Source organism: Halyomorpha halys, unplaced genomic scaffold (assembly GCF_000696795.3).
Source record: "Halyomorpha halys isolate HHAL.00 unplaced genomic scaffold, Hhal_1.1 Scaffold78.1, whole genome shotgun sequence".
Classification (NCBI taxonomy): Eukaryota; Metazoa; Arthropoda; class Insecta; order Hemiptera; family Pentatomidae; genus Halyomorpha; species Halyomorpha halys.
Window position 1 is genome coordinate 236,300 of NW_027108467.1, and position 14,927 is coordinate 251,226.

General features: G+C 31.2%; 1 protein-coding gene across 6 annotated transcripts in view; it reads left to right on the forward strand.

Moving 5' to 3' along the window:
- The window catches only part of LOC106692934 (cytochrome P450 4F5), a 59,920-nt gene that overhangs the window by 15,385 nt on the left and 29,608 nt on the right, over positions 1-14,927 (forward strand). For 5 of the 6 annotated variants that reach the window (XR_010843251.1, XR_010843250.1, XM_067046789.1 and 2 more), the window contains exons 4-5: positions 1,038-1,128; positions 13,246-13,434. Coding sequence is in view for 4 of the 6 variants with exons in the window: in XM_067046789.1 (XP_066902890.1) it covers positions 1,038-1,128; positions 13,246-13,434 (280 nt within the window). In the remaining 2 variants the exon portion in view is untranslated. The remainder of the gene's footprint in view (positions 1-1,037; positions 1,129-13,245; positions 13,435-14,927) is intronic. The other variant, XM_067046790.1, reaches the window with a different exon arrangement.

The window sequence follows — 14,927 nt, forward strand, 5'->3', positions numbered from 1 at the left end:
TGTTAAGTTCTGGAAATGTTGTATTCTGTGTTTTCTAATTTCTGCTTTTAGTCTGTTAGACAATATATTGTAATGAGTTTTGTCCGAGGGATATCTTGTTCTGTGCCAACTCGCTCTTGCCCGGCGTTTTTCTGTTAATAATGCTTGTATGTATGTGACCGAGGTAAGTTGTTTTCTCTAAAACTTTTTATGTTCATTGGTGAAGTATTGTTAGTGATAGTAGTTCCTATCGATCTAGAAAGTATTTCGATAGCAGAGTCGATCTGTTCTTTTGTTTTTAGTGGAATTTTTAAGTCAAGTACATTTTCAAGATCAGTCCGAAAATTATTCCAGTTTACCCGTCCTGTAACCATTGAAGGGGGAGAGGGTCTAGGAATAGGATTAGAATGGATGTGAAGTAGAACCGGGCAGTGGTCTGAAGAGAGGTCATCTAAAGATTGAATTGAAACTCACAAATAAACTGAATTTTTAAATAAATGTTTTCGTGTATACATGATTGTTATGCTAATAGTCAGTTTTCTTATACTAGTCTGTACATGGAATTATTTTTTGCTCAAATAGGCTGGTAAGTAAAGTTCTGTAATCGTAGTCAACGTTTGAATTATTCGCTCATGATTGAAAATACGGGTGAAACTACTGACTACCTGATAAATATATTACATAAAAATGGTTTTAGTTTATATATATATTTCTTATTATAAAAAATGGTTTTAGTTTATAAATAAATTAAGTAGATTCAGCTAGGAATTTCGAATTCAAAATATAGAATGCGCAAATGATGTAAAACAACTTATATGAAAAGACTATGATATAAGGATGGGGGAACACTGATAACAATAAAACAATACAATAATATTTCTATACAGGAATAATGCTTACCAAATTTCACATAAATCTGAAACAATGAGTGATTGATGACATGGCTTCAAATATGTTTGTGTTCAATCTAAATTAAAAACTCTAATAATCTTCACTAAATATTATCCAATATCATTAATATGCTATTTTATTTTTAAAATTGTTTTTCCATTGTTTAGCAAATTGGATTTCACCCAAACCTGAAGGATAAGCCTTTTTATCCGTACCAAAGTTTTAAGAACTACATGAATGGACCATTTAGTAGGCATCGTAAGTACTTATTTAATCTATAAATTAACAACACTAATAATAATAGGAAAGGCCTAACGAACCCGAAGGAACGATGCTGATACCACCAAACGCTCTCTGCATACATCCTTTCAGTGATACCCCTCCAAACCCAAATCTACTAAATAAGATTTTAGCGCCATTCTCCCATCTACGTTTCGGTCTACTCATCGGAAGTTTACTCGTCGGTTCAGTGTTTATTATCATTTCAGGGATCCGCTCATTACTAAGCCCTCAACCTTACACGCCCGTCTTATAAGTTGCTATGATATAAATTGAATTATATTTACTGAGTCTTGTTCCCTTAGTTCAGTGTTGTGTAGTCTTCTAAATTCTACCGTTAATTCATCCTTTTTCAGTCGGAATATTTTGCGTAGTACTTTATTTTCGAAAACCATAAGGCGCTGTTCATTCCTTAGTGTAGGAGGTCATGCCTCGCCTACATAAAGAACGGTGGGAAGGATAATTGTTTTATAAATGCTAATTTTTAATTTTTTGGATAGAAGGCGCGAGCTAAGCAGTTTCGAAATTGAAAAATGATAAGCATTTCCCTCGTTCAACCTCCCTTTTATTTCCCCATCAATTTTGTTTTTTCTAGTTACTGTAGAACCTAAACACCCCTCCAAACCCAAATCTTTTAAATTAGTTATAGTGAAATTCTACCATCTACGTTTCAGTCTACTTCTCGGACGTTTATCCGTCGATTCAATGTTTGTTAACATTTTAGAGATCCACTAAGAGTTACGAGGAGGCCCCTCACCTCCAGATTTTTAAAATAGAGTTAAGGACGCAAATACGAGTGCACCTGCACTGATAAAGCCCAGACCTGAGTCAGCAATCCTAAGCCTTTATATTCCCATCCCGATCTCCCAGACGGCATTCATTCATTCATTCAGTATTCAGTCAGTCAGACAGACCTTCACTAGTTATCAGTCAGTAGTCAGCAATAGCCATATATACTAGTTCTGTTATTCTCTATAATAACAGTTTATAATTAAGTGATCATTATTGTTAATTGTATCATTTTTTCAAATAAACAAATTTTTTTAAACCACTTATTGAGGCCGTTATCGTAATTGGCGCCCGAACGTGGACTGCATTAACCAAAATTAATCGCAGTTTCTCGAACTACACGTTTCATCAAGATTAGAATCTATCACCCCGAAGTTCCTCACCTGTGAAGATTTGGAATCAGGCCTACCTTACGAGGATTACCTACTTCAATTCTTCAGATCTTGAACGAGACGAACAACCTTAGCAGGACTCACTGACCTCAGGTATCCAGCTCAAGGACAGGATCTACCACCCCGGAGATCTACTAACAGCGTTCTCAATAATTGTAAGTTTAATTAAGTTAAATATTTTCTTTGTGAATTTTTAGGTCTGATTTGTTAAAAGAAATAACAGAAAAAATAATTTAAAAATAATAGACGAAATGGCAAGCTTTCAGATCAAATCTGCTGATTACGATCATATCCCAAATTTTAACGGTAATCCACATAACTTACTTAAATTTGTGACTGTATGCAGACAAGTATACAATATAGTATGTAAACCTGACAATTCATTTAGAATATTAAACGAACAAAGATTATTAAGTAAAATACTCGCGAAACTGACAGACGAAGCCGATTACATTAATACCACATGCGAATTTAATAAAATTGAAGACCTTTTAAACTGCCTAGAAAGAACACTCAAAGACAGTAGGTCGATTGAACAACTTACTTTCGAACTCTTTAACAGTAAAATTTAAAATAAAGAACACCCACTTGATTTCCTCCACAGAATTGACAAAATACGAACATTAATAATTTCAAGGCACAGAATAGAAAACGCATGCGACAGAGAAACCATTGTTAACGCATTAGAGAAAAACATTTTATACTGCTTTTTCACGAACATGCCACTAAACATTCGAACTTACCTAATCACGAAGACTGACAAACTCAAAACGGTCGATGATTTACGAAATATAATCCAAAACGAAAACCATCTCTTATTCGACGATTTAATGAACAACGGCAGTATGCGACGCCCGGGAGAACATGACTATAGAAGACATAATGACTATAAAAGGAAACACAAACACCACAAACGATTCAATAACTGGCAACATCAAGACAATCCAAATATTTATCAACAACAACAATATCTTCCTCAACAAAACTACCAACAGATACAATATCCGCAAAATCAACAGCAAAATTATAATCAACAACAAAATTATAACAATAATAATCACAACCAAAATCAACCATATAATAGAGAATGGCCAAGAAAAGACCAACAACGATACTTCAACGGTTCCGGTCAACATAGAAACCATCATTATCAAAATAGAAATCATTATCATAATAATAACAATAACAAAGAAGATAATAACACAGTTTCGATGAGAACAGTCAGCGCATCCGGTGACCAACCAAAACAACCCATGTTACAAATAGAACATGAAGACCCTAAAGATAAAGAAATTCGAGAATTAAGGGAACAACTTGAAAAATTAAATCCGAATAATTCTTTTTTAGAACCAAACCTGCCGAACAACCCGAAAACTTAAAATCCGAAAATTCCAACCCATTACCTTATGTTATTGACCATGCGAAAAGAAAATGGCTAATAGATACAGGATCGTGGAAAAATTATATTAGACCTGACATTGTACTTCCAAACTATGAAAGACAAAAAGAAAACTTCATTGTAAACAGCTTCAGGAGAAGAAGTAGGAACAGAAATCATTTCAGTATTTTGTAAAGAAAATTTTCTCAAAAGCCCAGAAAAAATTAAATTTTATCTTTTTGACTTTAGCCCCGACTATGAAATATTATTAGGGAACCAGACAATGAGAGAAATGAAATTTAAAATCGATTTTGAGAACAACACGATAAAAAGCAAATACAACGAATTCCCCTTTATTATGGAAGATGAAATAGTAAAGTTAGATTTAAAAAAGGGTACAAATGAAATAGAAATAAAACAAAATTGTGGACTATACTTTATCGATTACAACGATGATAAAATTAAAATAAAACCAGGAATCTACGGAAACAACATAACAATTGATAGCAAGGTCAACGAAACAATTTATCTACCACCATATTATCTACAGAAGGAAAAAATAGAAATTATAAATCCGCAATCGCAAAAGGATGAACTAATCGAACAAATCCCAAATTTAATTAGATCTGACCATATACCACCTCAGGAAAAACAAAAATTAATTAATTTATTACAAAAATATCCGAAGGTATTTAAAAGAGACAATGATCCCCTCTCAGCTACAGACTTACTTGAACATAAAATCAAAACAAAAACGGATGACCCCATATATTCAAAAAATTATAGGTACCCTCATCAATTTAAAGAAAACATCAAGGGAGAAGTACGAAAAATGTTGGAAACAAAAATTATTAGACCTAGTAATTCCCCATACAACTCGCCTGTATGGATAGTACCCAAGAAAGCAGACAAAAGCGGAAAGAAAAAAAATACGACTTGTTATAGATTACCGGAAAATAAATAGAGAAACAATTCCAGACAAATATCTACTACCAAACATCGAACATCTTTTAGGAAAATTAGGAAAAGCTACTGTATTCACAGCAATGGACCTTTGTTCAGGATTCCACCAAATAAAAATGGACGAAAAGTCAATTCAAAAGACAGCATTCTCGACAGATCAAGGACACTATGAATTTATACGAATGCCATTTGGGTTATCAAACGCACCTGCAACTTTTCAAAGAGCGAAGAATACAATATTTTCGGACACACTTAACATACTCGTATATATGGACGATATAATCGTATTTTCAGAAAACTACGATGAGCATTGGAAAGACCTAGAGATAGTACTTAAAAAATTAGAAAAGCGCAATCTAAAAATACAAATTGACAAAACGGAATTTTGCTAAAAAGAACTTCTCTTTTTAGGACACATTATTAATGAACGAGGAATAGAACCTAACCCGGAAAAAATATTAGCAGTCAAAGAATTCAAATTGCATAAACAGAAAAAAGAAATTAAAAGCTTCTTAGGACTTACAGGGTTCTACAGAAAAATGATTCCGAATTACGCAAAAATTGCATCTCCAATGACAAAAAGAACAGAAAGACATCAACCCCGACTCGTATAAAGAAGCCTTTGAAAAATTAAAATTATTAATATGTAATAGCCCTATCCTACAAATACCAGACTTCAACGAAGATTTTTATTTGACAACTGGCGCAAGTAATTATGCTATTGGCGCGGTTTTAGCACAAAGAAAAGACAACAAGGAATTACCAGTATGCTTTGCTTCAAGGACACTAAACAAAGCAGAACAAAATTATTTTACAACCGAAAAAGAATGCCTAGCCATTATGTGGGCATGTAATCATTTTAGACCATACCTATATGGAAGGAAATTCATCATATATTCAGACCACAAACCTCTAGAATATCTAAAGACGTGTAAAACCCAAAATGCACGGTTAATCAGGTGGAAACTACTATTGGAAGATTTTGAATACGACATCAAGTATATAGAGGGAAAAGCAAATAAAGTTGCCGACCATTTATCTAGATATCCAATAAGAGAAAGAAAATAAGAAGAACCAGAATTTGATATTTTCCTTACAGAAACCAGACCATTGAACTATTCCCAAGAAATCACGGATCTAATGAGAGAAATGTGTATTGAAGAACAAAATTAAAATATTGAAGAACAAAATGAAAATATTGAAGAACAAGATGAAAACATTGAAGAACAAAATGAAAGTACAGAAGAACAAACTGAAGAAAATAATGAGAATCATGATAATATATCCCTAGCAACACAACAGTCGCAACACTCTTCAGATAACAGAATATTCATTGTCGACGACAAAACTAAACCGATTAACATAGAGAAATACCAAATAATAATAAAAAAGGGACACTCTGACATTAAGACAGAAAATCTATTTACTAATAAGATACAAAATACAATCGAGTTTACATGGCCTTATCACGAAAAAGACATAGACATAGAAGCAAAATTTATGGAAATCCTTAGACCTAGTTTAACATACAGAATATATTGTTCCCCTACATCAAACTCTATAGAAAGCGAAAATAATTGGTACGACGGACTGTTTAACAAAATAGCAACACTAATTAGGGAAAAATTTCCGACAAACTTTTTTATTAAATTAAACGATACCTCAAACTCTTACCAGACGTAAAGGATACTAACGATCTGAAATCGCTCATTTTGGACTATCACATAGCGAAGACATACCACAGAGGAATAAATGAGACTTACTCAGTCTTGAGAACTAGATTTTACTGGCTTAATATGAGAGACCACATAACGGACATAATAAACAACTGTGACATATGCAACAAAGGAAAATATGACAGAAGACCAATTAGACAAAAATATCAATTAACACCAACACCAGAAAAACCTTTTACAGATTTAATGATTTACACCATACACATGTCTATATACTACATTTATTTAATCATAGATGCATTTTCAAAAAGAATTTTTGCACGCTATACAACCAGTTACAATGCAATAGAAACTATAAACACCTTGAAAAAATATTTAGTATACTTCCCGAAACCAAAAACAATTTCATGTGACAATGGACGTGAATTCGACAACAATCTCTTTAAAGACTTCGCCAAATACCACAACATCAATTTACACTATACAACACCAAATCACCCGAATTCATTAGGACTATTGAATCGCGCAAGCTCATCGCTCTTAGAAACCTTTCGACTTATAAACATAGAAAACAAAACAGACGGAGAAGAAACAAAACTAGAACAAGTAATAATCGCACACAATAACTCTTTACATCAAGATCTAAAAATGACGCCCAACGAAATTACTTTTGGCATAACTAACGAAATATTTAATGAAACACCCGAAATACAAGAATATTTGATTCAGGATTATCATGAGAAGATGAAGAAACTCCACGGAAGAATTAAGGCAAACATCGAGCAGAATAAAGAAAAATATATAGAAAAAGCAAACAAAACCAGAGAAAATGCAAACATCCCGGAAGACGTTTACATTAAACAACAGAGAAAAAAGAAAACCGACCCAAGATATCAAAAAGGAAAACATTTTAATGGAAAATTTCAAGGAAAAGGGAAAACAAAAAGACAAAAGAAATTACACCCAGATCAGGTAAAAAGACCCAAGAGAGTTAAAAGGAAAAAACCTAACCAAAATAAAGAAACTATTAATAATGACGATATAAACAAAATTATCCGAGAATTAGAAAATAATTCATGTAACAATTTTCCAGGAATCGACGAGAATGACTTCGACTTCGACGATGGTCTATTTAACGTCTCATCTTTTGATGACCCTACTCATTTCCCAGACACAAACATTAATGATACAAGACCTATCTGACGGACCAGGAGCATCGATCATCCAAATAAACCCATCCTACGTACTCGAAGACTGGTACACCTTCTTACATTATAAAAATTTAACAAACTTAACAGAAGAAATTAAAAGTTTAGGAACCAATATAAAATTCATGACAGTTAATAAAGAATACAGTACACTACACAATATAGTATAACATAAATACAACAAAGTCCTAGAACAACTCAATCACATAATCAATACACGAAACACTCACAGAACAAAACGAGGATTAATAAATGGATTAGGTATGGCAATAAGTTGGATAACAGGAAACATGGACGCTAATGACAAAGAAAAATACGATAACATTCTAACAAAAATCGAACGAAACATGTACCATATTGAACATAATGAACACGAAAGACTAACACTAAACAAACAACTAACAACTAAACTTAACAAAGAAATAATTATTTTAAACAGATATAAAAGTTACATGGAAAAGATAAACAATTTCGCTGACATAACCCTTATTAAGGTAATGTAACATAACTTACTCGCTATTTTGAATTTAAATGAAACACAAATAAATGACAACGAACTATCACTAGAACAATGCAAACTAGGAAATACATATCCGAGCATACTAACAACACAAGAATTAAAACACCTCAAAATACCTTACAATGAACCACTATCACATGACATAGAATTAAATTGGATACTCAGCAACACCTTTTGTTCATTATCAAAAAACGGACTTATCTATTACTTCATAAACATTCCATTGAAAACTCTACCCAAAACCACATACTATGTATTATCATACCCAGCAAAAAGAGATAACAAAGCCATTACTTTAAAGTTAAAAGAACAATTAGTAATCAGACACAAAAATGGTTTTTATAATGGAAAATGTATAAAATATAACTCGAATCACTATTGTAAACATGTTTTAGAAATAAAAGACAAATGTACCATATATTATCATTATGTAAAAATGTAGATTTAAAATATTGTAAACCCATAGAAATAAGAACTACTCCTATGATTAAGCTAATACCTATATTGAATCAATATTTAACCTTCAATGTTAATATAATAGAAACTATAATAAAAAACAATGTACAATTATTCCATTTATATCACACTAGCCTTATTAATTTAAACAAAAATGAAAAATTTGTAAACATTAGTATCCCACCTACGTATGAAGATAATGTAAATATTCCTATAACCTCTCCTTATAATATCAACAATAGTTCACTCCTATCAACTAATTATACTTTTAGCGAATTACAACAATTAGATATAGGTACTATAGAAGTAGAAGAATTGGAAGCCTATGACATCACTATGTATAATTTTATTACCTATTTCTTTTATATAATCTGTTTATACCTTATAAGTTTTCATATTTATCAACATTGTCATAAACTTAAGAAAAGATGTAACCGTTAACCTTTCCTAAACCCAAACTTGATCCAAAGTCCACTTCCTGAAGACCCACCAGAACATTTTGATGGTAGAGCCAAAGCCTGGTTCTAATATTTACAAAGAAATAAACAAGTAGATTAAAAAAAAAAACCCTTCCTTTTATTTTTGCTCAGAAGACTTCGCTCTCAAAAAGCCCGGAGGAGTTAAGGACGCAAGTACGAGTGCACCTGCACTGATAAAGCCCAGACCTTAGTCAGCAATCCTAAGCCTTTATATTCCCATCCCGATCTCCCAGACGGCATTCATTCATTCAGTATTCAGTCAATCAGACAGACCTTCACTAGTTATCAGTCAGTAGTCAGCAATAGCCATATATACTAGTTCCGTTATTCTCTATAATAACAGTTAATTGTATCATTTTTTCGGATAAACAAATTTTTTAAACCAATTATTGAGGCCGTTATCGTAATTTAGTACCATTTAGAATGGATAGTAAAAGGTAATACCTAACACGATTTATTTCCTTTTTTTCACAGCACTCACTAATTCACTGTTTCTTTCTGTTTTAAAGGGACCGGAAAAAAAACAAGAAAAAAAAAACTAAGGAGTAAGCCCTACAACCTTACACCCCCATAGTATATGCTGCAATGCTATAACCTGAATTATATTCCCTTATTAATATATTAATATAATTATTTATTTCAATTTACTATAATTAATCCAAATATCACGCATTTTGGTACTTCGAAACTCTTAGGTGAAGATAAGAAAATTATAAAACTACGTTGATAAAAGCTGGTAAAGAATTAGTTCTCGAGATAACTTTATTCCTAGATGAAATTTAAGTATTTGAGGTATACGAAAGTAGAAAAAACAAAATTGGTGAAGAAATGAACGTATGGTCCAAGGTACCATTTTATTTAGAGATGCTTGATTTTTCTATTACAAATTTCGCTTTTTGTCGAAAATCTTACAAGTTAGAATCTTACCAATTGTTTTTTACGAATATGAAACGCAGCCTCTTACATTGATGAAAGAACTTGAAGATTTTCGAAAATATAATGGTGTCTAAAATATTCAGACCTAAGAGAGATGGGTTTTTCAGCAAATTTATGAGCCTACACAGTGGTTAAATGGTTGCACTCCACTCCGTAAATGTGATTAAGGTGGTAGGATACAAAAATTGGGTTAAGCACGCTGTGAATTTGGTTTTAGAATATAGTTCCTGGACGAATGTGTGCTGACAGAGATAGGTGTTGTTGGCATCTTAGTTTTAACATTGATATTTTTCCTCTATTTAATTTATCTAATAGCATGTTTAAAGAACCACCAAAATTTAAATATCATGTACACCTAGTTACAAGCTGTTTCCTTTCATTTTGTTAAATTTGGCACACTAATTTAAACCTAAGTAATTTTCAAAATTAACAGAGAATTACAAAATCATATCCATCACCATCGATCTATGAAACCCCATCAATAACAAGTATTAATTGGTTCAAAGCGATTATCCTGTTAACAAGTATACTTATATTTTATACAATAGTTTACCTGTATGACATGTTTTATTTTTATATTTATTCAACAAAACGAAAAAAAGGAAATGTTTATTTTCATTGAAGCTTCAAAATGAGTGAAAGTATTTGAAACTTTCAAAACAAAAGGTACATGTGCAGTGTTTAAAGTTCAATGCAGAGATTACAGTTGAGTATTGCAAAGTAAGGTGAGATTGTGCTATGTAAGGTAAGGATATGCTTACATAGAGTTGAGCTAATAAGTGCTCTCTGGTGGCTTGTTATTAAAGTCATTAGGTTCCCTCTCTAATAGAGAGAAAAACACTTATTAGCGAAATTTTGTGCTTGCCAAGTTCATTCGGATGCCTCATACATAGCATACTTATAACTAGCGAATCACAATTAATTATTATCCTATTAATAAAAATAGTAACAGCACATTTTTTTTTTAAATGTCACATTATAAACATTTCTACATTGTGTACAAGAATTATACCTGATTTATTTTTATTTATTTAATTTTTATTATTTATTATTTCTGCCCTTGTACATTTTCCCCAGCTTTTTATCGTTCTTTAAGTTTAAGGTATGTTTAATTTTTCTAATGGTTCAATTCTACAAAATTTTCTCTTTTTTTTTCTATCACTCATACGAATAAATTTAAGTGAAAGTGTAAATGAATATATAAAGCTAAAAGAAAGAGTAATAAATATTAGGAATCTCAAGTCGAGACTGCCTCAATAGAGATGAATATGGGGAAAAATTAAGGAAGATAAAAGTCCTTGTGGGTGGCAAAGAGGTGATAGTACAAGAGCCTAGGAGAAAAAAGGCAGTTATCTCACTCCAATTTCTGTTTACTTTAATGAAAACTATGTATAATTAATAGTCAAAATTGATGAGTCTGGCAAGTATAGTTAGGGAGTATAAAACAAAGAAGGCTGTTTCAAAGCAATAAAAAAAAACTAATTTTTCATTCGGAGCTCTATATCTTAAGAAGTAGGAACAACACCAGAAAACCTAAGAGAACGTCATTAAAAGAGGAGTAAAGTTGCTAAAATATGACCCCTAATAGAGTTATTTACGTTAAATAGTTTTCGAGATATAGCTTTTTAAAAAGCGACAATTCATAAAAATGTTATATGGGACATACTAAAAGATCAGTAGTTAGTGAACTTATTTTGAAAAAATCATATCTCAAAAACCATTTAACGTACAAATGTCTATTATCACTCAAATTAAAGCTAGTTTAATGAGCTATAAAGTGATTTATGATGTTTATCTTCGTAGGAGTAATAGTTTACGTGACATTTGCTAAAATATATTGATTTATAGTAGTTCGGAGAAATTTTCATTTGCCAAAATTATATTCATATGTGAATATCATAAAACCTACTACCCCTACGAAGATAAGTGTCATAAACTACTTTATAGAAAGTTAAGTTTCCTTTATTTTAAATGTTGGCAGACATATTTGTGTCTTATGGATCTAGAGATATTTTTTTTCAAAAATCCAATATTTTATACGAACAACTAGAAATTAACGCTTTGAGAGTTTATTTTGTCAAATATCATTAAAACTACTACTCCTACAAAGATAAACATAACTAACTATTTTGTAGTAAATTTAACTAGCTTTGATTTGAGCGCTGGCAGACATCATTACGTCCAATGTTTTTCTGAAATAAAGTTTTTCATAAATCAAATTTATTGTCCGAACAACTATAAATCAATTTATTCAAGTAAATATCATGAAAACCACTATTTCTACGAAGGTAAAGGTCATAAACATCTTTATAGTCCATTAAACTAGCTTTAATTTGAGTGCTAAAAGACATCAGTTCGTCACATAGTTCTTGAGATATAGATTTCTCAAAATAAATTAACTAACTACTAATCTTTCAGTAGATTTTTAAAAAAATTTGCTTTCAGATTTTCTCTTAGATTTTCTAGTGTTGTTGGTAGTTTTTAAGATGTAGAGCTCCGAATGGAAAATCAATGTTTTTTTAAAGGTTTTGAAATGGTTTGAATACAATGTTACTACAAGACTTTAATCTTCATATAGTATCATTAAACAATATTACTATATAAAGACAATGTTACTACATAAAGACAACTTTATTACATCAAGACAATGTTATTACATAAAGACAATGTTGCTACATAAAGACATTGTTACTACATAAAGACAATGGTACTAAGACAATGTTATTACATAAAGACAATGGTACTACATAAAGACATTGTTACTACATAAAGACAATGGTACTACATAAAGACAATGGTACTACATAAAAACTAGGAACGTCTAAATATGGATATTGTAGTCCAAGTCACTGATAGTTTCCAAGTAGGTCGGATGCTCTGAATGATGACCAGAAGAACGTGGAAATGGTCTTAGTTTTCTTAAAAAGGAATGGCATTTTGAATATGAGTTAAACCAGAAAATCTGTTATACGTAATAAAAAATACCAAAAGAAGTTATTATTTAAATATTTTTTCGAAATTATTTAAAGATAAAAATAAAGTGAAATAGAATTATAAATATAAATGAAATAGAATTATAAAGCACGAAACATGGGCGTTGATGACCTCAGGGTTTTACGCCCTAAAGTCCCAGACAACAATAACAACCACTGATAGTTTAAATATATTTATTGTCTCGATTATGTATTCTCCTTTTTTAATCAGTGAATTTTTATCGTTAATGAGATCAAATCTAATTTATTTAAATTAATCAACTTTAATAAATTGTCAGTTTGTATCTTGACGGACTACTGTTACAGGAACAGACGATTCGTGGAAGATGAGGAGGAAGGAATATAACTGCATTTTGCGAAAACAAAGAGTAGAAAGCACCTATTTCAAAGCTTTCCTCAAATCTGCTGACAAATTGGTGGATTTAATGTTTGCTTCATCATCGGCTCTAGATATACGCAACAAAGCCCTCGAAGTCACGCAAAGCGTTACCATGGGTACGTTCCTTTCTTTGATGTATTGTATTTAATACATCACCTAAAATTATTTTCAAATTTATTGATTAACATTAACTAGCCAATTAAAGCTTGAAGATTATATTTTACAAGAGATAAGCATACGATACGAAACTGATTAAATAAATCATAACAAATAGTAACTCATCTTGAAATTTTTACACTCCAAAAAACTCTCTCAACCAGATTTTTTCTAAGCAGTCTAAAGTGCTGTTACAAAAAGACATTAAAATCTACAGTAGCAAGCTTAGGATAAATGAACAGCTACACTATATTATTTATAGTATACTAAACCTTTTACCATAAATAATATAGTTCTCTTAGAATAACAAAGTTATTACATACAATACATGACTATATGTTGTACTTACATTCGTCTGATTGTATATGTATATATTATTTTCTCTGGCTATCGTTACTGATGCATAATGTATTTTTTGTATTGTTTTTTTCACAACACTTTTTCGGTGTATCACTGTTTTTTTTTAATTACAGAAACTATTTTCTACATTACACTTGTCTTCTAGATTACCAGATTTTTTGTTATAACAAAAGAAGTTGAGGTTTTTTTATTTTTTTAGAATACTTAAATCAGCATTGTGAGAACAGAGATTTTATTTAAGATTAAGAATCCAATGAGAAATTATAATATCTTAAATATGAAAGTGCATTGTGAAGGTTATTAAATGTTTATGGGTGTTTGCCACCTTTGTGGCCATCCTGATGCTCATGTGTCGTATGGTTGTAGTCAGTTTTCGCTCTTTATTAAGTAGTATGCTTTACAACATGTCACAGGATAGTACCCTGAAACTGCTGGAGTTTCTTTTGAATGAAAAAATAATTCGGCAAAAATAATCGGGCAAGCATTTACAAATTTTCAAATAATAAAATGAAATTACATTCGTATATTAGCTTTACTTCAGTTTATAAAGCTAATCAATATATATCTATATATTTGATTACAATGATGTGGAGGTTTGGTTATAAAATAAGTGGAGGAATAGGTGTTGTTTAAAGGAAAGAATGGATGAGGACTGGCGAATGGCGAATTCCACTAGGAGGTTGCACCGTATGATAGTACAAGAGCCCAAGAGGGGAAAAAGGCAGTTATCTCACCCCAATTTTTGATTACTTAATTGAAAACTAGGTATAATTAATATTCAAAATTGATGAGTCTGCCAGGTATAGGTAGGGGGAATAAAAAATGGCGGCTGTTTCAAAGCGATAAAAAAAAAACTTTTTCATTCCGACATCTATATCTTAAAAAGTAGGAACAACACAAGAAAACCTAAAAGAACGTCATTTAAAGAATAGTAAACTTTCTATAATATGAGCACTAATAGAGTTATTTACGTTAAATATTTTTCGAGATATAGCTTTTTAAAAAGCAACGTTTCAGAAAAATGTTGTATGGGACGTACTGAAAGATCAGTAGTTAGTGAATTTACTTCTTGAAAAATTTATATCTCAAAAAC